The sequence below is a fragment of the Panulirus ornatus genome, chromosome 1 (assembly GCF_036320965.1).
Source record: "Panulirus ornatus isolate Po-2019 chromosome 1, ASM3632096v1, whole genome shotgun sequence".
Classification (NCBI taxonomy): Eukaryota; Metazoa; Arthropoda; class Malacostraca; order Decapoda; family Palinuridae; genus Panulirus; species Panulirus ornatus.
Genome location: NC_092224.1, coordinates 8,271,101 through 8,298,301, shown reverse-complemented (window position 1 = coordinate 8,298,301; position 27,201 = coordinate 8,271,101). Strand labels below are relative to the sequence as shown.

At 43.2% G+C, this 27,201-nt stretch overlaps 1 protein-coding gene across 1 annotated transcript in view; it reads right to left on the bottom strand.

Moving 5' to 3' along the window:
* The window catches only part of LOC139752201 (probable glutamate receptor), a 66,521-nt gene that overhangs the window by 13,055 nt on the left and 26,265 nt on the right, over positions 1–27,201 (bottom strand). Inside the window, 7 exon segments of the mRNA XM_071668370.1 lie at positions 4,387–4,564; positions 4,567–4,642; positions 6,758–6,975; positions 7,475–7,683; positions 13,742–13,915; positions 21,293–21,396; positions 25,506–25,793. Coding sequence (XP_071524471.1) covers positions 4,387–4,564; positions 4,567–4,642; positions 6,758–6,975; positions 7,475–7,683; positions 13,742–13,915; positions 21,293–21,396; positions 25,506–25,793 — 1,247 coding nt within the window.

Sequence of the window (27,201 nt, the reverse complement as noted above, 5' to 3'; positions counted from 1 at the left end):
TAAGAAAGCCAAGCTTCTCCCCACCCTCCACTCCCTCCGGCAACACGCCAGACGGGAAACGGTTAGAGAATATACCTTCCAAGACGAATATGCTTGAAGGAAATTCTTATCCGAAAGTCAGAGGGTATAATGAACGTGAATAACTTATGCATCCCATCATCAACGACAGGTTTAATCCTACATAACAGCAAAGGTATTTACAGACTTGATGAAATGCGAAAAGAAGCCAAGAGAATTATGCTTGGCTGCCAGATGACCACTAAATTACTTGACATGCGGAAAGAACTTGGTATACCCAGAACTGAGGACAGAATACTTGAAATCAGTCTTATGATCACCAAAACCTAGCACAAACATCTTCAAAATATGGTTCATAACACCCTGACACCCGGCACCCCCGAAGAATCACCACCTCTTTACCCAGACACCACTACCAGCTGGCCTACGTTCTACCACATGATCTTGGCATCATCATCTGGTTCACACAGGCTACCGCCACTAGATCCAGACACTACCACCACTACCACTTGGCCCACATACATACCTCAAAAGCTTTAAACAAGTGAAGACCAGACTAAATTACCACCATGATTTGGCTCACACAATACCACCACCGGTATCTGACCCGCACAACACTACCTGGTCCCCACACCACCACCTTACATACACCTGGTCATCACCCACCATCAGTTTATGGTCAACACATTTACATCTGATGTAAACTATCATTTGGGCCAGACACCAACACTTGGCCCACAAACCTTCACCATAAAGCCGGCCCACACACCACACCGTCCACCTGGTCCTAACACCACTAACATATGTTGCAAACACCAGCACGACTTGATCATCGCGCACACCATCTCTACAGTCTAGCCCCCCTCCCTCTCCCCCCTCCCCACAACACTACCTGGGCCAAGCATCAACTCTTACACCTTGCTCTCATACACTGCTCCTACCGCCTGGCCTACACAGACCACCACCTGGCCCTCATCATCACCTAGCTCACTCGCCACAACATGACCCGCATATATTACCCTTCCAACACCGCCATCTAACCCATGTACCACCTGGCACACACAAGAACATGGCCCATGACCTACCACCACCTGACCAACAACCATCAGTAAGAAAGGGTTGCTGCAGCTAATCACACTGGCCAGGTGTCGCGACCTCTGACCCGAGATGGTTTCCACGCGAGTCATGACTTTACCTTTTGTGCCCTACGGTAGGATCCTTGAACACGACGATACGATCCTTGAACACGATGGTACGGACCTTCAGCATGAAGGTAAGATCCTTGAACACGACGGTACGATCCTTGAACACGATGGTACGGACCTTCAGCATGAAGGTAAGATCCTTGAACACGACGATACGATCCTTGAACACGATGGTACGGACCTTCAGCATGAAGGTAAGATCCTTGAACACGACGATACGATCCTTGAACACGATGGTACGGACCTTCAGCATGAAGGTAAGATCCTTGAACACGACGGTACGATCCTTGAACACGATGGTACGGACCTTCAGCATGAAGGTAAGATCCTTGAACACGACGGTACGATCCTTGAACACGATGGTACGGACCTTCAGTATGAAGGTAAGGTCCTTGAACACGACGGTACGAACCATCAGCACGATGGTACGATCTTACAGTACAATCATATGAAACTTTAACACGACTTTACAATCCCCTTAGCACGACGATACAATCCTTAAGCACGATTAAACATTCCTTTAGCACGACGGTACGACCTTCTGATTCGATGAGCCTGGCATCGTCCCTAAGGGTCGTACCGTCGTACGACCTACTTCATCATGGGTCAACATGTTTTACAAGTATGCGTCCCGATTTTTCAAACTCTACGCACACGCCATGTAATACTGTATACTAGTAACACCCTCTACTAGTACCTCAGATATAAAAAAAAAAATACCCTTACATTATTCCACTGTTCTGCAATGTAACGAAAGTCAGTATACCACAGTATAGCAAGGGGCGACAAAAAAAAAAAAAAAAAATACAGAAACCGGATACATATAAACTCGCTTCTTAAACCGAGAAAAAAAATCCCTAAGGAACTTAGTTCCACGTATAGCCAACGAATCACAGCTTTTATACCATTTTCTTTGGTTATGATAGATACAGAAAACGAGTGTTTATTCTTATTCTCAATTGTCCAGATTTTTGTTTTGTTTCCTCTGTTTCTACTTTATTAGGAAGTGGTATTTCCCCGTTCTGTATATAATGTATAAACGTGTGGGTGGCCAGCGTCGTGAGCAGGATTTTACGTATTTTGACGGAGGTGGTTTGGTTATTTGGTGGCAGTATGTGGGTATCATTTTATGTATTTATGCGTGTGCATGTAATCGTATATTGTGTTCTTCAGTCTCAAATCTCGTACCTCAAGAAATAATCTTAGCTAAATAGCCTTCTAGACAATATGTTATCGTGCTATTACCATTGAAAGTTTTTTCTTTTAACCTAAGTGAACTATCTAGTGATGGTTGTTAAAAATATTTCCTACTTTCCTTAATTTAACACGAATCTATATTGCTTTTTATCATTCATCTTTAAAAATATGATTATCAGCGCTATCTTTTCGATATCTCTCAAGTGACTGAGCTCCTGCCCATTTACTATTTATCTGAAGTTTATATATATATATATATATATATATATATATATATATATATATATATATATATATGCGCACATCAGACTTGCTGTTTTGAAAACGCAGTTGTAACGGTCAAAACTTCTTCCACACTAAAAACAAGTCAATGAAAACACTAGATACACTGAAACATGACGATGTATAAAAGAATAAAACCAACGGTCTATACGCAAGCCCTACAGTTTACCGACGATAAACCACTAAACCTATAAACCTGAAACAAATGGACAAAGACAATCGAAGTAAAACATATTTTAAGATAAAGTAACACTGCCCATACCTGTGAACGCTGTCTCTCTTCCTGTAGGGCAGACGGCAGAACGCGTATAACCACAACACTGTCTAAAGAGCTACTGCAGCCCACACAGAGAACACCACTGCCCACATCGGGGCGGCCAGTGTCGTAAGCGAGACTGCGAATTGTGAGGAAGGTGGTCGGGTGGTTTGGGGTAAGTGGTTCATACTGATCAGCCCAAAAGCATTCATGAATGTGGTGTCGCTTCGTCTTCTTAGTACGCAAAGCATTTATAGCTACAGTACTTGTAAACAATAGATGATCGCAACTCGCCAGGGGTAACGTCTTTAAACTTGTTAAGAAAAAGATTAGATCGTATTTTGTTATGCTTTGGAAACGACTTACTCTGTAATTGAGGATAAAATTCACGCAACAATTTCGTCAGCCGCTTACAGAATTTGCCAGTGCAAATATATATATATATATGTATATATATATGTATGTATATACATGTGTATGTGGGTGGGTTGGGCCATTCTTTCGTCTGTTTCCTTGCGCTACCTCGCTAACGCGGGAGACAGCGACAAAGCAAAATAAATAAACAATATATATATATATATATATATATATATATATATATATATATATATATATATATCAGTGGACCGAACGGTACATGAAAGGTGTGTGGGGATGGCTATGGATATGGGTCTGTGATTTCGGTGCATTGCGCAGAACAACGACAAATTAGATGTAAGCAAGTACGTTCTTTCTTCGTCTGTTCCTGGTGTTAGCGCGGAGTGAAAAAGATTTTGATTGATCAGGGCCTGAACATACGGGAGGGTGAAGGCGTGCAAAGAATAGAGTGAAATGGAACGATATAGTTAGTATACCGGGGTCGACGTGCTGTTACTGGACTGAGCCAGGGAATGTGAAATGTCTGGAGTAAACCATGGAAATGTCTGTGGGATATGAATGTGGACGGGGAACTGTGATTTCGATGCATTACACATGACAGCTAGAGATTGAGTGTGAACGAATGTGGTCTTTTTTGTCTATTTTCCTGGCGATACCTTGCTGAAGCGGGGGACAGCGATGCTGTTTCCTGTGAGGCGGGGTGGCGCTGGGAATGGATTGAAGGCAAGCAAGTATGAAATGTACGTGTGTATATATATGTATATGTTTGTGAATGTGTATGTATATGTATGTATATGTTGAGAGAGAGAGAGAGAGAGAGAGAGAGAGAGAGAGAGAGAGAGAGAGAGAGAGAGAGAGAGAGAGAGAGAGAGAGAGAGAGAGAGAGAGTCTCATCCATGAACTAAAAAGCAAGTGGATGGAGACTAAAAAGTAGATAAGAACATCAAAGCCAAGAATTTCTGAGGCAAAAATATCCCATTATTTTCAGTACCTAGTCATTTCTATGATACACATCTCATTCCCGAGAAAAATACTCTCTTGTCTACTTACAAGCTGTTTAGCACTGGAACAAGCGGGGAGCCTTTCTTGAGAGCGAATGAATTTATGGCGTTGAACTGAGGTCGACGCAAGATGTGGAAGCGGCAGTCGCGTCCATAGTCACTGGCTAAGTAGGATTGCGACTCGAGAAAAACGTTGTTATCTCTCAGTACCTTCCTCATCCCTTCTTAGTGTCAGCCACCAGCTGCTCATAGTTTCTGGACTCTATTGACAGCCACTCTGCTCGATGATCGGGGTTCCTCGAGTTCTGGAAATGATACGACTCTGCAACATTACTGAGAGACTGAGTCTCTGGATTTCCTTGACGCTTAGGATGTCACTGACATCACCACAGCAGGGCCGGACTGGCAGTAACGTGGGCCCGCGGGCCAATTTCGGTTTAGGGCTCCGTGGTTCAGTAACGGAACCCCATGATGGACCGTGGCCCCACGGTCTATGACCGATTGCCTGACTGTTCAGTCTGCCTCTACACCACAGTCGTCTTTACTCTCCTCAGACGAATCATGCATTTCACTTTGACATACACATAATATTATTTGATTAATAGATAGAACATGCATCACAGAGATGAGATTGAGGCTAAATGGAATGTGCTGTCAAATGATCACTGATGAACAGATCTGTTTGTGATCCGTCACTCAGTGACTGAGCTTGACACGGGCAGATGAAGTGTATCTGAGGGTCTGATGGTTCTGTGCACCTGTCACTCAAATCCAGTAAAGAGTATCGGAACAATTATAAAAGCTAGGCTTTTGGTACTAATGGCGCTTGGGCCTATCTGCAGATGTTAAATCATGTGAATTGGAAACTATGTGGTCAAAGATTGGGACACAAAACTAGAAAACTATGTCTTAATGTGAAAAATAGAGACTTTCAGGGATAGAGCTAAACAAATCCTGCAAGAAATGTCACACCACCTTATTGTTAATAACAAGATACATGGAATTCTAAGTTTGTATCCACTTTTTGCATCTAGTCGGTAAAACTTACCATATGAAACTATATAATGTATGTACTGAAATACCTGTTATGAGTTGTAACATCTTAAGTAATATCAACCCACTGGGGTCTGACTACGACCCTTTGAAACACCTGTAATCCTTTTGCGCTAACGCCCCCGGGATGAGCATGGGATGTACGATAATTTTTGCCGAGGTTACCAGCAAAATTCAAGCTAGGAGGAGTTCTGAGGCGCGCGATGGCCGGGCCGAGGCAAAGGGACTATTCCTCGAGGGGTGCTGGGGTTGGGGGGGGTTGGGGATGGAAGGGAATCTTCATCTCCAAGAGTATATCATGTTATTAAGGGCATTAGAATGAAAATATGCTGTTAATAAGAGATTTTCCGCTCTCGTGTGTGTGTGTGTGTGTGTGTGTGAGAGAGAGAGAGAGAGAGAGAGAGAGAGAGAGAGAGAGAGAGAGAGAGAGAGAGAGAGAGAGATTCTTACGAGTTATTTCTAAAATGAAGGGCTGGTGTCATGTGTGAGCTGGAGAGATTGTATAGTTGTGGGCAGAAGAACCAGCAGCCCACGTACGGATGAGGCAGAAGGAAAAGACAGCAACCTGGGCCAAAGGAATGACATGTGATAGCCACTGAATTGCTAGCTTACTGCGTAGTCGTCACGAACCCTCGCTACACCTTTGGGTTTTCAGAGGCCACACAAAGACGCGGTGGCTTGCCTTGTATCACGTGAACTATCTAACGACGGAGGCACATAAACCAGACCTGACTATCACCTTCAGATGGGGTGAAGGGAACCATCAACACGGTGAAGGGAAGGACGCTCTCAAGTCTGGCAGTCAGCCTAGGAGAGCTGGTAACTCGGAGTGCTTTAAACACCGACTCTCTCAAGCAATATATGGGCTACTTCAACCCCACATTTGAAAGCAATGTGTCATACAAAAACCAACAAGGCATAAAATACGATATACAAAATAACACTTTAGAATCATGTAACAAAATATCGTTCTGAAAGAAAAAGATATGAAAATTCAGAAAACTCTCATAATGTCGTGTGACGTCATACCCAAATGTCGTACTGCATTATGACTCGACAACTGAGATTACAAATTTCTCAATAGTTGTGATTGATTTCTAGTAATATCTTTCAAAAATTACTCTTCAATAAGGCTTCCCTAACTGCTATATTTTGGGATGTGATTTCCATGCCTAAGACGCCTCATGTAAACCGCATTTCTAAAATGGCACATCCATATAGCACCACGATTTACACGTTGCACTTGAATGTATGTATCGTTAAGTATCGTATATATAACGTATATATAAACACAAGCTCAGATATGCAACACCATTGAATGCCGTGTGATATGGTGGGTTAAAGCACTGTACCTTACAACACAATACCTTGATGTATTCAGTCACTGCTGAGCCTTTGACGAAGCTGAGGGAGAGTGACGGGTTATTCCTGACGTCGCTGATGGAGGAGATGGTAGGCGGCGTCGGCCCCACAGCCAGGGCGGAGACCAGGTCGCTCATGTAGTGTGCCAGAAGGAGAACGTGAAGCAACATAACCGTCAGCAGGACCAGTTGGGCTGAGGTCTTACAGAAGTTCACGTAACAACCTGTACCGGAGAGCGGAGGGAACTGATCAGGATCCTGTAACCTCGGAAAGACTCGCAACGGACGAGACGTAGTAATTACCCTTCGTTCTGCGAGAGGCAATGTTGGTCGTCTCCATTTACGGAACATACAGGAATGAAACAATAACAGATGAATGACGATTCATGACTGTTTGGAACGTGGCTGTTGGTGGTCTGGAAAGTAGTTTATGGTTAAGTGGAACATGGCTCTTAATGGAGAACTTATATTCTTCATAACTGGAGTCATTGAATTACTTTTTTGAGTATACATAACCCAAATAACGCTCTAGTTGAAAATCTCTGTAGCATAAGGCACAACAGTAATCAAAACAGAACAGGTACCAAAAATGAATAAGAAATCGTAGATTCTATCTTACAAGAATCGTCATCTTCAGAGTCGAGGGTAAACTTAAGATGGAACTATCCTATTGCTCTTGCTACCAATTCCAGGGACGAATGTGGGTCATATAGCGTGTACTACCTTGTCCACAAAGGGCACCGATGACGATAATGAGGGACTCCTGTAGGGAGAGTTCCTCCTCCTCTGGGGCCAGGGAGGCCATATAAAGTGTGAGAGTGAGCACCAGTATGGAGGCAGCGAACAAAATCCACACGTGAACGTGGAACTCCTTCGTGTAAGTCGTCCACATGTAGTCGTTGTTGGAGGGCCGCTTCATCGCCAACAGGTACCTGAGACAGGAGAGCTAGCTAGTGAGGCAGGTCGGTCATTATGAGCGTCATTGGGAAACAGCTGACTTCAACTCAGCCACGAGCTACACCAAACTTATGCAGGAAGTAAGTGAAAATTCCTGTGCTAGATAGTAATGGTGTGTCGTTGATAGTAACGGTGTGTCGTTAAAAAGCAAAGATAATATTAGCTTTAATTGTCTAGTTCAGTTGTTTACTAGAGCAGAATAACGAATAGCAATGTATGAATATATTCTTTTTCGCTGATTCAGTTCGGAAGCAGGAAGAGAAATAAAGTGCTATCTAAATTGAATGTATCTTTTTCTTTTTACGTTGTAGGCTCTAGTCACGTACATCAGAGCTGCGCCTTGATTGAAATATAGAGAGAGGATGATGAGAAGGAAAGAAAAAAAGACAGAGGAAAGAATTTATGAATTTCGGAGGAAATGAAAAATCTGTTGTAGTTATTGGGAAAGACATGAAAAGGTAGAGAGTTCCAAAGCTTCGTGGTGTACCTAAAGATTCAGTTATCAAAACGGCCCACCCTTGAGTTGCCAACGACCACACAGTAATCATGTGAGGCAGCAGTTTGCCGAGTATTGCGTGGTCTAGCTAGTGGTGGGGGCACACAAGCAGCCAGCTCGAGGGAGCAAAAACTAAAGTAATGCCTATAAAAGAGGGAAAGTGAGAGTAGGGCAAGTGGGTCGAATCTTGAAATTAACCCGGGAGAATTTGTGCGTTGCAGCGGTTTTAGCTCAACTCTGTCAAGTAAGGATACAGAGCAAGAACCAAACCATATGTGAGAGCAGTACTCCATACATGGCCAAATTGATCCATTGTATAAACGGAGCAACTGTTAGGAGAAAAGAAATTCTGACACCTAAACAGAACTCCCAATTTCTTAGCGGCAGACTTAGCTATTCCTGTAATGTGGGGTTTTCAAGATGGAGTGCATGTTACAGTACTACAAAGTATGTTCACTGAGTCAAGAAGTGGAGCTACAGAACGGTCGAAGGAGGGAGGAAAGTTGTGAGGAATGTTTGAGGGTAAAAATTCGGGCAACTGATCCCAGCACTCTGAGAGGGGAGGGGAAGGGGAATGGATTTGGTATTGGTTAGGTCGGCTGATTTTATCTGAAGAGAAGTCTCATTATCACTTATAGTGACAAAGTGACATATGATTAATGAATATTACTGGGGGAAAATTAAAGACTATGGATGAGGGAGGAAGTGTTTGGCGGCATTTCAAATCAATAGCCTTCATCGTAAATCTGGCGTTTGCAGATCATTCGGCCAATGTAGGTTGAAGTGCGAGAGCGAACGCTGTCATTGCCTATTCAGTGGAACTATTCCTAGCTCCAGGTCTGGACTGCAGTTTGAACGCTAACTTAGCTGGGAACATTATCTTTTTCCCAGAACAAATCATAATCAGTTTTTCGGAATATATTTCTCTTAACAAGGAAATCTTTATCGATGTTAATTTTGAAGTGTAGTCAGTGATTACCTCGCTTCTCAGTGGAACACCAGTGGTTATCTCGCTTCTCAGTGGAACACCAGTGGTTACCTCGCTTCTCAGTGGGACACCAGTGGTTACCTCGCTTCTCAGTGGAACACCAGTGGTTACCTCGCTTCTTAGTGATACACCAGTGGTTACCTCGCTTCTCAGTGGAACACCAGTGGTTACCTCGCTTCTCAGTGGAACACCAGTGGTTATCTCGCTTCTCAGTGGAACACCAGTGGTTACCTCGCTTCTTAGTGATACACCAGTGGTTACGTTTCTCAGTGGAACACCAGTGGTTACCTCGTTTCACAGTGGAACACCAGTGGTTACCTCGCTTCTCAGTGGAACACCAGTGGTTACCTCGTTTCTCAGTGGAACACCAGTGGTTACCTCGCTTCTCAGTGGGACACCAGTGGTTACCTCGCTTCTCAGTGGAACACCAGTGGTTACCTCGCTTCTTAGTGATACACCAGTGGTTACGTTTCTCAGTGGAACACCAGTGGTTACCTCGTTTCTCAGTGGAACACCAGTGGTTACCTCGCTTCTCAGTGGAACACCAGTGGTTACCCCGCCTCTCAGTGAGACACCAGTGGTTACCCCGCTTCTCAGTGGGACACCAGTGGTTACCTCGCTTCTCAGTGGAACACCAGTGGTTACCTCGCTTCTCAGTGGAACACCAGTGGTTACCTCGTTTCTCAGTGGTACACCAGTGGTTACCCCGCCTCTCAGTGAGGCACCAGTGGTTACCCCGCTTCTCAGTGGAACACCAGTGGTTACCTCGCTTCTCAGTGGGACACCAGTGGTTACCTCGCTTCTCAGTGGAACACCAGTGGTTACCTCGTTTCTCAGTGGAACACCAGTGGTTACCCCGCCTCTCAGTGGAACACCAGTGGTTACCTCGCTTCTCAGTGGAACACCAGTGGTTACCTCGCTTCTTAGTGATACACCAGTGGTTACCTCGCTTCTCAGTGGGACACCAGTGGTTACCTCGCTTCTTAGTGATACACCAGTGGTTACCTCGCTTCTCAGTGGAACACCAGTGGTTACCTCGCTTCTCAGTGGGACACCAGTGGTTACCTCGCTTCTCAGTGGAACACCAGTGGTTACCTCGCTTCTTAGTGATACACCAGTGGTTACCTCGCTTCTCAGTGGAACACCAGTGGTTACCTCGTTTCTCAGTGGTACACCAGTGGTTACCTTGCTTCTCAGTGGGACACCAGTGGTTACCTCGCTTCTCAGTGGAACACCAGTGGTTACTTCGCTCCTTAGTGATACACCAGTGGTTACCTCGCTTCTTAGTGATACACCAGTGGTTACCTCGCTTCTCAGTGGAACACCAGTGGTTACCTCGCTTCTCAGTGGGACACCAGTGGTTACCTCGCTTCTCAGTGGAACACCAGTGGTTACCTCGCTTCTTAGTGATACACCAGTGGTTACCTCGCTTCTCAGTGGAACACCAGTGGTTACCTCGCTTCTCAGTGGAACACCAGTGGTTACCTCGCTTCTTAGTGATACACCAGTGGTTACCTCGCTTCTCAGTGGGACACCAGTGGTTACCTCGCTTATTAGTGATACACCAGTGGTTACCTCGCTTCTCAGTGGAACACCAGTGGTTACCTCGCTTCTCAGTGGGACACCAGTGGTTACCTCGCTTCTTAGTGATACACCAGTGGTTACCTCGCTTCTCAGTGGAACACCAGTGGTTACCTCGTTTCTCAGTGGAACACCAGTGGTTACCTTGCTTCTCAGTGGGACACCAGTGGTTACCTCGCTTCTCAGTGGAACACCAGTGGTTACTTCGCTCCTTAGTGATACACCAGTGGTTACCTCGCTTCTTCGTGATACACCAGTGGTTACCTCGCTTCTTAGTGATACACCAGTGGTTACCTCGCTTCTCAGTGGAACACCAGTGGTTACCTCGCTTCTCAGTGGGACACCAGTGGTTACCTCGCTTCTCAGTGGAACACCAGTGGTTACCTCGCTTCTTAGTGATACACCAGTGGTTACCTCGCTTCTCAGTGGGACACCAGTGGTTACCTCGCTTCTTAGTGATACACCAGTGGTTACCTCGCTTCTTAGTGATACACCAGTGGTTACCTTGCTTCTCGGTGATACACCAGTGGTCACCTTGTTTGTCAGTGGTACACCAGTGGTTACCTCGCTTCTCAGTGGAACACCAGTGGTTACCTCGCTTCTTAGTGATACACCAGTGGTTACCTCGCTTCTCAGTGGGACACCAGTGGTTACCTCGCTTCTTAGTGATACACTAGTGGTTACCTTGCTTCTCGGTGATACACCAGTGGTCACCTTGTTCGTCAGTGGTACACCAGTGGTTACCTTGGTTCCCAATGATACACACCACTGATGTCAGAAATTACTGGCAATGACTACTTTGTGTACACATAATGTAGTGTGCAGGTGATCAGCTATTCTTAGTACCAAGTTATACCCTCTGGAAATAAGCAATTACTCGTGTTGTCCTTCCGCCAATAGAGTAAGGTCTTCACTTAACGAATACCAACAAATCGATCAGTAACCACATCATTTCGTCGATTCTGAGTATTGAAAGTCATATTCTCATTCCCGTTTTATCTTTAAAGACAGATGCCTGTCGTGTTTTTAGACTCCCTTTACAGACCAAACCAGCCAGTTGTATCAACAACACAAGATATTGATCACAGTCAGGTTCCTCTCAAAATCTCCTCATCTAACCTTATACATCGAGGTCTTTGTAGTCCCTTCCCTTTTCCTAGCGTGTAAGACTTGCTGTAATATAGTCTTCATCCTCCTCCTGTACTACCAATGGGCTGCACTTACTAGTTCCCTCTGCATATTTCTAGCTTTTCACATATTTCACATTATCAATCTCTGTCATTAGTACTGTCGTGTCTGCGCACTTACTGACGCACCATCTCATTCCCTCTGGTGCGTCACCGCCACAAAAACCAACAGTGGTCACAAGACGTTTCCCCGTGGCACTCCACTTCTAGATTTATTCCACTGCGAGTAACATGTTCTTAGTGACTGCTCTCATCACTCCTCCACTGAGATTACTCCTAATCTTCGAGGTATCAGCAATCTATCTCATTCTTAACAAGAGGTTTTCATGTAACACACAGTCAAAAACGTTTGCAAATTGCAAGTACACTCCAACCATCCCTCCCTATTCTGACATATTCTGGCGACTCCTTCAATAGGCCATCTTTCACAATGTACACATTATCTGGACCTTTTGTGATACATTTCCTGGAAGTACCTTTCCAATCTCGCGTGCTCGTCAATCATTCTGGTCTATATTTCAAGCGAGCATCTCGATCTCCCATTTTGTATATCATTCCAACAAGACCTTGCACATCTGCAGTCCCTCGGGTGTGCTCTTGTTGTCTCTGAATATCAATCTCTAATGACTCACCAAGCTTGATCGAGCACTGCTTCAGCAGTTCAACGATGTGTTCCTCGAGGACATCAGTTTTATCCCAAGTATGTTCTGCCGAATGACAAGTCAACACCGTCCGTGGGGCTGCCAACGTCAGCATCGATGGCATCCACGGCATGACCCAACCTTCCTTCCCACCTTATGACCACTCGCATCCACTGGTGCTTCAAGTACATTGTCTTTAACCTCCACTAAAGTCTGCATGAGGATCAGATCCAACCCCTGGTGGATGAGGGCCCTTACCTCTCTCTGGTCGGCTCCAGAACACACTGGTACGAGCAATGCTGCTACGCTGTTTCCTACCACGTTCTACACTTGTATTTTCGTTTACCCTATTTCCCCCAGCAATCGCCGACAGTTTCCGTAATATTAAGATGCAGTGCCACAAACATCTTTGTATATCTCTATAATTCCTTTGTTCTTTTATATTCACCTCCTCTTGTGATAATGTCAATCCCAGGAGGGTTATACATTACAGCAACTGTTATTACTGTGTTCTCCACTGTAGCCTTTAATACAGCATATTCTTGAAAACCTTTTTCATTCAATGTTTCAGTCTCCCTGACGCGCTATGGTTATGTCCCTTAAAAGTACTGTTTCGCCTCCACCTGTTTCTCTTGTCAATTCTATGATGGACACACTCCCTAGGGAAGACCGACACACTCTTAGCTGCCTTATTTCGCTTTGTTTCGATATCTGTTGCTACATCAGCGGTGCCTCATTTCTCATTATGCTGTCGTAATACCTTGGAAGATACGCCATCTTTGTTTCTAATATTGCTTATAATCCAGCCTCGTCGCTGGTGCCTGAATGGCATTAAGTTTGAGCCGTTTCCATCATTACACAACAGGCCAAAAATATCCTCCACATTCTTCAGATTCTTCTCCGTTTTCTTCTTCTATTTCATCTTCTGTTCGTCCATCCCGAAGATAATCACCGAGTCTTTTTCTTCTTCTTTATCACACTCTCTTAATTGCTTTCGCTGGACTGGTGTGGTCACCTAAAGTGGTTCAGAACGTAAGTGTATAACTTACTGCGTGTATGTAAAACTTGCTATATGTACGTATATAACGTCCTATGTGTATAATATCATTACCTGTGTGTGTCCGTATGTATACAACTTACTGGGTATGAGTGATGGGCAGGAGGAAGTCAACGACCGAGCTGCGTTCCGTAGTGATGTCCAACGAGGCGACTGCGATGTCTGCCACGCCTTCCATCAGGTCCCTCACCATCCCAGTCCACCGACCCTCCACCAGGGCGCCCCACTGACCGTCCCGCGACGGTAGGCATGAAGACCTGTGCTCAGAGACAGTAACGTGCAGGGAGGGCACGGACAGTGGCTCATATGAATGCAGATGATCGCCCGCCTTACCTTCTGGGGACGACAGTGCTCACAGCATAGTATGAATATCCATACTGACGCCATATACTGACGCCATATACTGGCGATATATACGGTTACAGTACACTGACGCCATATACTGGCGCCATATACTGACGCCATATACTGTCGATATATACGGTTACAGTACACTGACGCCATATACTGGCGCCATATACGGGTGCCATATACTGGCGATATATATGGTTACCATATACTGACGCCATATAATGGCGATATACACGGTTACCATATACTGACGCCATATACTGGCGCCATATACGGGTGCCATATACTGGAGATATATACGGATACCAAATACAGACGCCATATATGGGCGATACACACGGATACCATATACTGACACCATATACTGATACCATATACGGGTGCCATATACTAGCGATATTTACGGATACCATATACTGACACCATATACTGACGCCATATACTAGCGATATATACGGATACCATATACTGACATCATATACTGGCGAAATGTACGGACACCATATACTGACACCACATACTGGCGATGTATACGGAGAGCATATACTGACATCATATACTGGCGCCATATATTGACACCATATACTGATGCCATATACTGACGCCATATACTGACATCATGCACTATACCATATACTGACTCCATATACTGACACCATTTACTGGCATCATATACTGACATCGTACACTGACACCATTATGCTGTCGCCATATACAGACACCATACACTGACGCCATATACTGACACCATATGCAAACGCCATATATCGACGCCAGACACTGATGCCATATACTGACACCAAATACTGAAACCATAAAAATACCAGCGCTCACAGCACAGTAGTATGGATCCACGGACTCACACTGTAAGTATTGTAGTCAGGGAAAGTGGGAACACCAGAATATTCACACCACACGATAACCTGCAGTCATAATGCAGTGGCAATGTCTGCTTTCACTTTACACGAGTGCTTGGACTCATAACACAGTATCTTACACCCTCACTTACAACAGTCATGTGTCATTTTCGGTGTACATATATATATATATATATATATATATATATATATATATATATATATATATATATATATATATATATATATATATATATATATATATATATATATATATATATTTATTTATGTTATTATACTTTGTCGCTGTCTCCCGCGTTTGCGAGGTAGCGCAAGGAAACAGACGAAAGAAATGGCCCAACCCACTCCCATACACATGTATATACACACGTCCACACACGCAAATATACATACCTACACAGCTTTCCATGGTTTACCCCAGACGCTTCACATGCCTTGATTCAATCCACTGACAGCACGTCAACCCCGGTATACCACATCGCTCCAATTCACTCTATTCCTTGCCCTCCTTTCACCCTCCTGCATGTTCAGGCCCCGATCACACAAAATCTTTTTCACTCCATCTTTCCACCTCCAATTTGGTCTCCCTCTTCTCCTCGTTCCCTCCACCTCCGACACATATATCCTCTTGGTCAATCTTTCCTCACTCATTCTCTCCATGTGCCCAAACCACTTCAAAACACCCTCTTCTGCTCTCTCAACCACGCTCTTTATATTTCCACACATCTCTCTTACCCTTACGTTACTCACTCGATCAAACTACCTCACACCACACATTGTCCTCAAACATCTCATTTCCAGCACATCCGTCCTCCTGCGCACAACTCTGTCCATAGCCCACGCCTCGCAACCATACAACATTGTTGGAACCACTATTCCTTCAAACATACCCATTTTTGCTTTCCGAGATAATGTTCTCGATTTCCACACATTCTTCAAGGCTCCCAGAATTTTCGCCCCCTCCCCCACCCTATGATCCACTTCCGCTTCCATGGTTCCTTCTGCTGCCAGATCCACTCCCAGATATCTAAAACACTTCACTTCCTCCAGTTTTTCTCCATTCAAACTCACCTCCCAATTGACTTGACCCTCAACCCTACTGTACCTAATAACCTTGCTCTTATTCACATTTACTCTTAACTTTCTTCTTCCACACACTTTACCAAACTCAGTCACCAGCTTCTGCAGTTTCTCACATGAATCAGCCACCAGCGCTGTATCATCAGCGAACAACAACTGACTCACTTCCCAAGCTCTCTGATCCCCAACAGACTTCATACTTGCCCCTCTTTCCAAAACTCTTGCATTCACCTCCCTAACAACCCCATCCATAAACAAATTAAACAACCATGGAGACATCACACACCCCTGCCGCAAACCTACATTCACTGAGAACCAATCACTTTCCTCTCTTCCTACACGTGCACATGCCTTACATCCTCGATAAAAACTTTTCACTGCTTCTAACAACTTGCCTCCCACACCATATATTCTTAATACCTTCCGCAGAGCATCTCTATCAACTCTATCATATGCCTTCTCCAGATCCATAAATGCTACATACAAATCCATTTGCTTTTCTAAGTATTTCTCACATACATTCTTCAAAGCAAACACCTGATCCACACATCCTCTACCACTTCTGAAACCACACTGCTCTTCCCCGATCTGATGCTCTGTACATGCCTTCACCCTCTCAATCAATACCCTCCCATATAATTTACCAGGAATACTCAACAAACTTATACCTCTGTAATTTGAGCACTCACTCTTATCCCCTTTGCCTTTGTACAATGGCACTATGCACGCATTCCGCCAATCCTCAGGCACCTCACCATGAGTCATACATACATTAAATAACCTTACCAACCAGTCAACAATACAGTCACCCCCTTTTTTAATAAATTCCACTGCAATACCATCCAAACCTGCTGCCTTGCCGGCTTTCATCTTCCGCAAAGCTTTTACTACCTCTTCTCTGTTTACCAAATCATTTTCCCTAACCTCTCACTTTGCACACCACCTCGACCAAAACACCCTATATCTGCCACTCTATCATCAAACACATTCAACAAACCTTCAAAATACTCACTCCATCTCCTTCTCACATCACCACTACTTGTTATCACCTCCCCATTTGCGCCCTTCACTGAAGTTCCCATTTGCTCCCTTGTCTTACGCACTTTATTTACCTCCTTCCAGAACATCTTTTTATTCTCTCTAAAATTTAATGATACTCTCTCACCCCAACTCTCATTTGCCCTTTTTTTCACCTCTTGCACCTTTCTCTTGACCTCCTGTCTCTTTCTTTTATACATCTCCCACTCAATTGCATTTTTTCCCCGCAAAAATCGTCCAAATGCCTCTCTCTTCTCTTTCACTAATACTCTTACTTCTTCATCCCACCACTCACTACCCTTTCTAATCAACCCACCTCCCACTCTTCTCATGCCACAAGCATCTTTTGCGCAATCCATCACTGATTCCCTAAATACATCCCATTCCTCCCCCACTCCCCCTACTTCCATTGTTCTCACCTTTTTCCATTCTGTACTCAGTCTCTCCTGGTACTTCCTCACACAGGTCTCCTTCCCAAGCTCACTTACTCTCACCACCCTCTTCACCCCAACATTCACTCTTCTTTTCTGAAAACCCATACAATTCTTCACCTTAGCCTCCACAAGATAATGATCAGACATCCCTCCAGTTGCACCTCTCAGCACATTAACATCCAAAAGTCTCTCTTTCGCACGCCTGTCAATTAACACGTAATCCAATAACGCTCTCTGGCCATCTCTCCTACTTACATAAGTATACTTATGTATATCTCGCTTTTTAAACCAGGTATTCCCAATCATCAGTCCTTTTTCAGCACATAAATCTACAAGCTCTTCACCATTACCATTTACAACACTGAACACCCCATGTATACCAATTATTCCCTCAACTGCCACATTACTCACCTTTGCATTCAAATCACCCATCACTATAACCCGGTCTCGTGCATCAAAACCACTAACACACTCATTCAGCTGCTCCCAAAACACTTGCCTCTCATGATCTTTCTTCTCATGCCCAGGTGCATATGCACCAATAATCACCCACCTCTCTCCATCAACTTTCAGTTTTACCCATATTAATCGAGAATTTACTTTCTTACATTCTATCACATACTCCCACAACTCCTGTTTCAGGAGTATTGCTACTCCTTCCCTTGCTCTTGTCCTCTCACTAACCCCTGACTTTACTCCCCAGACATTCCCAAACCACTCTTCCCCTTTACCCTTGAGCTTCGTTTCACTCAGAGCCAAAACATCCAGGTTCCTTTCCTCAAACATACTACCTATCTCTCCTTTTTTCATATATATATATATATATATATATATATATATATATATATATATATATATATATATATATATATATATATATATCATATTTATTATACTTGATCGCCGTTTCCCGCGTTAGGGGTGTAGCTCCAGGAAACAGACGAAGAAAGGCCCATCCACTCTCACACATGTATATACGCGTGTACGCACATACACGTGCATATACTTACATATGCATATATATAAACATACATATACATACACATACATATACATATATACACATGTATATACTCATCCTTGGTTGCTGTTATTCATTCCCGGCGCCACCCAGCCCAACAGGAAAGAGCGTTGCCACTTCCTGCGACCGCGAGATAGCGCCAGGAAACATACGAAGACAGGCCACATCCGCTCACATCCATTCTCTAGCTGTCATGTGTAATGCATATATATATATATATATATATATATATATATATATATATATATATATATATATATATATATGACAACATATCTACAGCTGTTAATCTTCTTTCTTATGTTTTCTATTTTTCTTAGCTTTATTCTACCATTAGGTGGTTGCTCATACACCAGTTGTCCGAAGTTCTCCATTCATTCATTCAAGCTTTCGCCTCCACAGAGGAATCATCAGAAATCTGCAAAACGAGAAAAACTGCGTCACAAAACTTGGATAAGTAAAGCGCAAACAGAATATATAAACACTGAAAAAACACAGCACATAGCACATAGATGTAAGGGAAACACTAATCAAATTAGCAATCTCATGAAGGGTAGTGCAATCTAGATACAAGACATGGAATCATAAAAATACAAAAACTACAGTTGAGGAAAAACACAGCAGAACAATATTACACAAGATAGGGATCACTAAATACACTAAGAATGGCCAAGCGCGACCGTTATTGTCCGGATGTGGAGCTGAGGTCAGGTTGGTCTCGTCTGATTCTTTCAAACCTTCGTACCGTAGGACCGTATTTCTATCTTGAATAATGCTGTTCTGTATTTTTCCTTAACTGTAAATTTTTCTATTGTTATGTTTCCTTATGTTGTATTTAGATTGCATTACCCTTCATGAGATTGCTAATTTGTTTAGTGTTTTCCTTACATCTATGTGCTATGTGCTGTGTTTTTTCTGTGTTTATATATTCTGTTTGCGCTTTACTTATCCAAGTTTTGTGACGCAGTTTTTCTCGTTTTGCAGATTTCTGATGATTCCTCTGTGGAGGCGAAAGCTTGAATGAATGAATGGAGAACTTCGGACAACTGGTGTATGAGCAACCATCTAATGGTAGAATAATGCTAAGAAAAATAGAAAACTTAAGAAAAAAGATTAACAACTGTAAATATGTTGTCTTATTCAATTCTATGTGCATTAGAGAAGACCTGCTCTCAGCTTACACTAAAGTATATATATATATATATATATATATATATATATATATATATATATATATATATATATATATATATATATATATATATATATATATATATATTTTAAACTATTCGCCATTTCCCGCGTTAGCGAGGTAGCGCTAAGAACAGAGGACTGGGCCTTTTTTGGAATATCCTCACCTGGCCCCCTCTGTTCCTTCTTTTGGAAAATTAAAAAAAAAAAACGAGAGGGGAGGATTTCTAGCCCCCCGCTCCCTCCCCTTTTAGTCGCCTTCTACGACCCGCAGGGAATACGTGGGAAGTATTCTTAATCCCCTATCCCCAGGGAATATATATATATATATATATATATATATATATATATATATATATATATATATATATATTATTTTTTTTCTTTCTTTTACCATACTTAGACGCTGTCTCCCGCGTTAGCGAGGTAGCGCAAGGAAACAGACGAAAGAATTGCCCAACGAACCCACATACACATGCATATACATAAACGCCCACGCACGCACATATACATACCCATACATTTCAACATATACATACATATACATACACAGACATATACATATATAAACATGTCGCCAACCCGACACACATGAAACAAAACCAACCCTCTCTCCCCTCGCGCGCGCGCGAGGTAGCGTTTGGAAAGACAACAAAGGCCACATTCGTTCACACTCAGTCTCTGGCTGTCATGTGTAATGCACCGAAACTACAGTTCCCTTTCCACATCCAGGCCCCACAAAACTTTCCATGGTTTACCCAAGACGCTTCACATGCCCTGGTTCAATCCATTGACAGCACGTCGACCCCGGTATACCACATCGTTCCAATTCACTCTATTCCTTGCACACCTTTCACCCTCCTGTATGTTCAGGCCCCGATCACTCAAAATCTTTTTCACTCCATCCTCCATCTCCAATTTAGTTTCCCACTTTTCCTCGTTCCCTCCACCTCTGACACGTATATCCTCTTTGCCAATCTTTCCTCATTCATTCTCTCCGTGTGACCAAACCATTCTAATACACCCTCTTTTACTCTCTCAGCCACACTCTTTTTGTTACCACACGTCTCTCTTACCCTTTCATTACTTACTCGATCAAACCACCTTACACCACATCTCAAACATATCATTTCTAACATATCCACCCTCCTCCGCACAACCATATCTATAGGTCATGCCTCGCAACCATATAGCATTGTTGGAACCACTATTCCTTCAAACATACCCATTTTTGCTCTCCGAGATAACGTTCTCACCTTCCACACATTCTTCATCGCCTCCAGAACCTTCGCCCCCTCCCCCACCCTGTGACTCACTTCAGCTTCCATGGTTCCATCCGCTGCCAAATGCACTCCCAGATATCTAAAACACTTCACTTCTTCCAGTTTTTCTCTATTCAAATTTACCTCCTAATTAACTTGTGTGTGTGTGTGTGTGTGTGTGTGTGTGTGTGTGTGTGTGTGTGCGTGTGTGTGTGTGTGTGTGTGTGTTACTGTGTGTGTGCGTGTGTGTGTGTGTGTGTGTGTGTGTGTGTGTGTGTGTGTGTGTGTGTGTGTGTACAGAATTCAAAGTTAGGCTAGTTCGTGCTAGTTCGGCAAAAAACTGTCACGTCATTGACCCTGGAGGAGACAGCAAACGTACGTGAAGTTGGCAAGACTCTGCATGTAATTGAAGACGCTGCCGAAGATGCCATCCAACATGACGCTGCCGTCAGCCTCGTACCTCAGGATGTTGCGAGGGGGCGCCTGTAGGGTCAGATTGTGGCTGTTACTCTGCATCAGTACCTCCTGGTGTAGGTCTTGACAACCTCTACACTGGTTATCAGCACCTCTGCCTTACGAATGGGATTTATTGGAGGTTGTGTTTGTGTTATCACCTGATCCTTCATGTGCACATATGTATACGAGGACGGAGTTCTACGATCGTGGGGTCCTATGAACTCTTTAATACGAGACCTTTTAGATCTTCTGTATGGCGTTTGGTGTATGGCGTATGCCGCACACGCACCCTTACCTAGTAGAATAGTTTAGAAATAGGAAAACACCTGACAACAGGGTGACATAAACCAGTAAATGTGTTGTATTCATGAAAGTAAACACGAAGCCATACGATGCTGAAGGCATTTAGGAGTCTGGTGGAAGTAGAATCAAACACACAGGACACGAAATTGATTGAACAATGTGTCTGCACCCGACTGCAGTGCCCAGACATGAGATTCATTGACTCAGCTGACCGACACTCCGATCAGGGTTTAGCTGGCTTGAACCCGCGTCCTAGAATAAACCAACATCACCGACAAGGTCAAAAGTAAACTACGTCTCGGCGTTATTTACAGACCTACTGAGCAAAAAGAAGACGACGATAGGATGCTAAACAATGAAATCAAAACTATAGTAAACGATAAAGAGGTTATGATGGTAGGAGACTTCAATAGTCCAAATATAAACCGGAACACTTTAACAGGTGACCGAGAGGGAACGAGACTAACGGAACTGATTATAGACGCTTTTCTACAACAGTTCATGAAAACACCAACTCGAGGTAAAAACATTCTTGATCTTGTCCTCACCAGTAATACAAACTTAATCAACTCTTGCGAAGTAAGCGAGAGTTTGTCCAACAGCAATCACAGTTTGATTAGATCAGAAATGAATTTAGATTTTAAAGTAAATGAACAATCTCTTGATCCCAGATTACGGCAAGCAAATTTTGAAAACGTTAGACACAAGGTTCGCAGTACCAGTTGGACAAAACTTCCTGACGTTTACCTAGTCGAGGAAATGTGGAGTAATTCTAAAAAAGAAAACACACGACTCGTGATTGAAAATAACGTATTCCACGAATTACGAAGAGAACTTGCAATATTTCAACACCATCATGGATGAATAAGAGAATAGAAGGACTAATTTGCTAAACCAATAAAACATATAAGAAATTGAAATCAATGGGAACCGATGAAAATTGCGTGGAATGAATCAAAATCCAAAGAGAGTGTAAGATGACCATAAGACAGAGTAAACGCGAGGAAGGAAAAGGAATTTCTTTGAAAGTTAGGAATAATCCTAAGGAATTCTTCAAACTATAAGACAAAGGAAGACAGTAAAAGAAGAAATCAGACCACGAAACGAACATGACACACTAACTACTGACGACAAGGAAACTGGCTACCACACTAAATCATTCCTTTACCTCCGTATTCACAATTGAAGAAACATCTCGAATACCGCAACCAATGAAAATGTTCCAAAGATATGATGAAGAAGAGTTGAAGGTTAGCGAGATAACGAGCTCTGAAGTACTTAAATACCTAGACCAATTTTTATCCTAACAAATCCAACGGCCCAGATAACAGCCTCAAGCTTTTTAAAGGAGGTCAGGAGCCAGCTGATATACCCCATAACAAAAATATTCAACATATCTCTATCGGATGGCTAGGTGCCAAATGACTGGAAACTAGCAAATATTACTCATCTGTATAAAAAAAAAAGAGACAAAAAAGCGTACCTTGACCTACCGCCCATTAGCTTTACGTCAGTATTAGGTAAAATGATGGAAAAAAATAATACGAGATAAAATTGTCACTTTTCTAGATCACAAAATCATATCGTTCAACCAACACGGTTTCCGCAATAGAAGATCCTGTCTGACGAATCTGCTGGAATTTTCTGATGTTATTTATCAGAAATGAGACGAAAAAGTACCGTCTGATATAGAATATTCAGATTTTCAAAAGGCTCTCGATAAAGAACCTCACAAGAGACTTTTATATACAGTCAAAGAGCACGGAATCGGTGGAGAACTCTGTGCATGGATCAGAGACTGGCTTACCGAAAGAAAGCAGCGTGTAGTATGAAACGGCGAAGCCTCAGATGGGCTAGACGTAACGAGTGGTGTGCCACAGGGGTCGGTCCTAGGCCCAATTCTTTTCATAATATACATCAATGACCTTAACCTCGGTCTCATATCTAAGATCTCCAAAACTGCTGACGACACTAAACTAAGAGATAGAGCTGTAAACAGGCGGGACTGCGAAATGATTCAGAGAGATCTTAACTTACTAGCAGAGTGGTCAGACAGATGGCAAATGACGTTTAATGTAAACAAGTGTAAAATTATGCACTTTGGGGACAAGAATTTATGTTACGACTACAAACTATTGGGAAATTCTCTAACTAAAGTAAATGAAGATAAGGACCTTGGAGTTGTATGAGCAACAGTCTGAAGTACAGTGAACAGTGCCAAGCAGCAAGTAAAAAAGGCGACCAAATGTTGATTTTCATAGCAAGTAACATACATTACATGACACCAGAAACAATTCTCATACTTTATAATTCTCTAATAAGACCGCGCCTTGAATATGCAAACCAGTTTTGATCCCTAAACTATAAAAAGATAAGGAAAATTAGAACAAGTACAAAGACGCAACAAAATGGATCCCATCCCTTAGAAATCTGGCATACGAATAGAGGCTAAAACGAATGGATCTCTTCTCCCATAAAAAACGTACACTTTGCGGCGACTTAATCCAAGCGTTCAAGATTCTAAATAAGTTCGATAAAGTAAATCACGAACATTTTTTCGAAATGCAAAACAATATGGTTACCAGGATGAATGGAATAAAACTCAAAGCTAAAAGATGTAGTACGGACGTGGGAAAAAGCTTCTTTTCCTATAGGAGTGTTGAGCATTGGAATGAGTTACCATCAGACGTACTGGATGCTAAGACTATAAATACCCTTAAAAGTCGTTTAGCGAGATGTCTTATAAATTCAGGTGTGCTCTGAGAAAAACGCCAGAAATAAACTGTATAAAGGACAGCGTTAACGGGGACACTAGAGGGCTAAGTTGCAGCAGCGGGAGTTGGTGATAGCTTAAAAAAACTACTGAGCGGAATTACATTTTCTTGTCAAATTAAACTCCTTTTCTTTTTGACTAGACAACCCAGTCGTTGGCCAATCAAGCCTCCTGTTGTCTTTCTCATGTAAACTCATGTGAACTGGTCCCATGAACTCGAGCTGACTAACTTACCCCAAGACCTCGACTTCGTTGAGGAACTCGCAAAATCGACCAAGCTGACTGATCCCGCGATCTCGACCGTTTCTCCTTACAAACGAGTACAACCTGAGGTTCGGCTTCGTGACAAAAGAACTCTCACAGTGTTTCGAAGTTCGTGACATTTCATTTACACCTAACCGTCTTTTTTTTTTTTTATTAGGGGCTTCAGTCAGTGACAGAGGTCCACAATAAGTGGAATGCCATAGTCCTGTGGACCCACAAATCACGTTTACATGAAGTTCCAGCTATCGTGCCTATACCATGGAGCCTTCATGCTACTATCCCCATCTCGTGGAGCCTCAGACCACTGCCCCATAAAGCTTCATGCTACTACTCCAGCTTTTGGAGCCTCAGACCAGTGCCCCATGAAGCTTCATGCTACTGCCCTCAGCTCGTAGAGCCTCAAACCACTGTCCCATGAAGCTTCATGCTACTGCCCCCAGCTTTTGGAGCCTCAAACCGCTGCCCCATGAAACTTTTAGCCACTGTCTCCATCTTGTGGATCCTCTTGCTATTGTTACATGCAATTCCCAGCCACCATCCCGTGAAGCCTTCATTCACAACGGTTTCTCATGCAGCGACCGTCCTGTGAAACCTCCAAACGTTAACCCACGAAGCCTCCAGCCATTCCTATGAAGTTTCCCACATCTGGCCCACGCAGGTTCGAGCCATTGTCCTGTAGAGACGGGAAACCCCTGACCCAACCCCTACAATGCTAACGTCACGAAGGCAGTATTTCTAGTCTATGTCAAATGTAAAGCTCTACCATTCTGCCGACGACATCTTGTGACCAACTCACGTTGATGGTGGTGCAGGTCAGGTGGAGGCCGGTGAGGTTAGAGCGGCGCAGCAGCGGGTCGCCCGCCACCGCCGCCACACTACCGAAGGTTAACTCCTTCACCTGAACGATCTCTCCTGATCTCAAGGAATCTGTGACCTGCCGCCAGGCGTCAGTTTCTGACGCGGGTGTCGTCCCCGGCGACCAACTGCCGGACAGTAAGACCTTCTTCTCCAGGCTGGGGGACACCTGGTACACCTGCCATAGCCGGGAAGCCTTCAAGCCCTCAGAGTAGGTCACTACCGTCACCTGCCGATGGGTAAGGAGTAGGTGATGATTCTGTTATAGTGTGAGTGACATATTGTCTACTTTGTGGACATATTGTGATGGCGGTGCTGGAGAAAGTATGGCCATCGCTCAGATCTACGCCCCAAGTATACTCATGTAATACTCTTGTTCCCTCTACACCAGTACTACATTCTACCACGCTCTTGTTCCCTCCACACCAACACACACATGCCTGGGGATGGGGGAGAAAGAATACTACCCACGTCTCTCCTGCACATTGTAGAAGACGACGAAGAAGGGCAGGAATGGGGGGTTGAAAATCTTGTCCTGTGTTACCTACCAAAAGTAAGAGCGATCCTCTGTCTCACTTGACGATTTGTAAGTGATTTCTTCGCAAGCGATGTCGATGATATTCGGACTTGCTCTGGGTCATATAAAGTTGAAAATAACTCCTACAGATTCTAACCGAGTCCAAGTGTCTAAGATCATAGATCCAGATTCAGCTTTGCATGATATATATATATATATATATATATATATATATATATATATATATATATATATATATATATATATATATATATATATATATATATAGCGTCTTAGCTTCGTTTCTTCGATGTATATCAACTGACTGTTATATTTCTCTTTTGTGTCTCCCTTGATGATGTGATTATTGCACGAAAGTGCACTTGGGAACTTTTCGTGTTTCATTTTCCCCGTGGACTCATAGGATCATCTTGATCACGCGCAAAATTGTGATCCTTTCCTATATATATATATATATATATATATATATATATATAATACCAAAATAAAGGTTAACGAACAGGAAGGAATGTCATGGACACGACTGCGGAAAAGCTTCCCCACGCAATGGCTGTGGAAGAGGAATGCTGGAACAGGAGAGAAACGCTGGAACAGGAGAGGGACGGATTGTCTACCAATAGAAGAACAGTTGTGTACATGTGGTCATATTCAAGCGGAAAGACATATAATAAAAGATTTTAACAGGATATTACATATACGACAACAACATAATGTGTCAACCATGGAGAACTTGTTTTTGGAGAGGATTGACTAGGCTACAGTGTAAAGCGTAGTAAGCCAGTGCTAACCGAGCTTGCGTAGCGCATACACAGACATTGAAAGTATTTTAAAGCCCCCCCTTTCTTTTTTCAAAGTACTGATGCTTTTCATGTTTTGTAATGTGATCTTTGCTTGAATATGCCGTATGAGTTATACAACTGAAGTATTGTAATTGGGATCATTGTCTGTTTACTTGTAAACTTTGTATCTTAAAATTTGTGATCAACAAACCATCTAAAACTATCTGTAAAGTTTATGATGAATAAGATGTCTTCGAGGGAGGTTAATAGTGTGCACAAAATGAGAGAACAAATGAGAAGTTTGGTGGAGGGAGCAAATG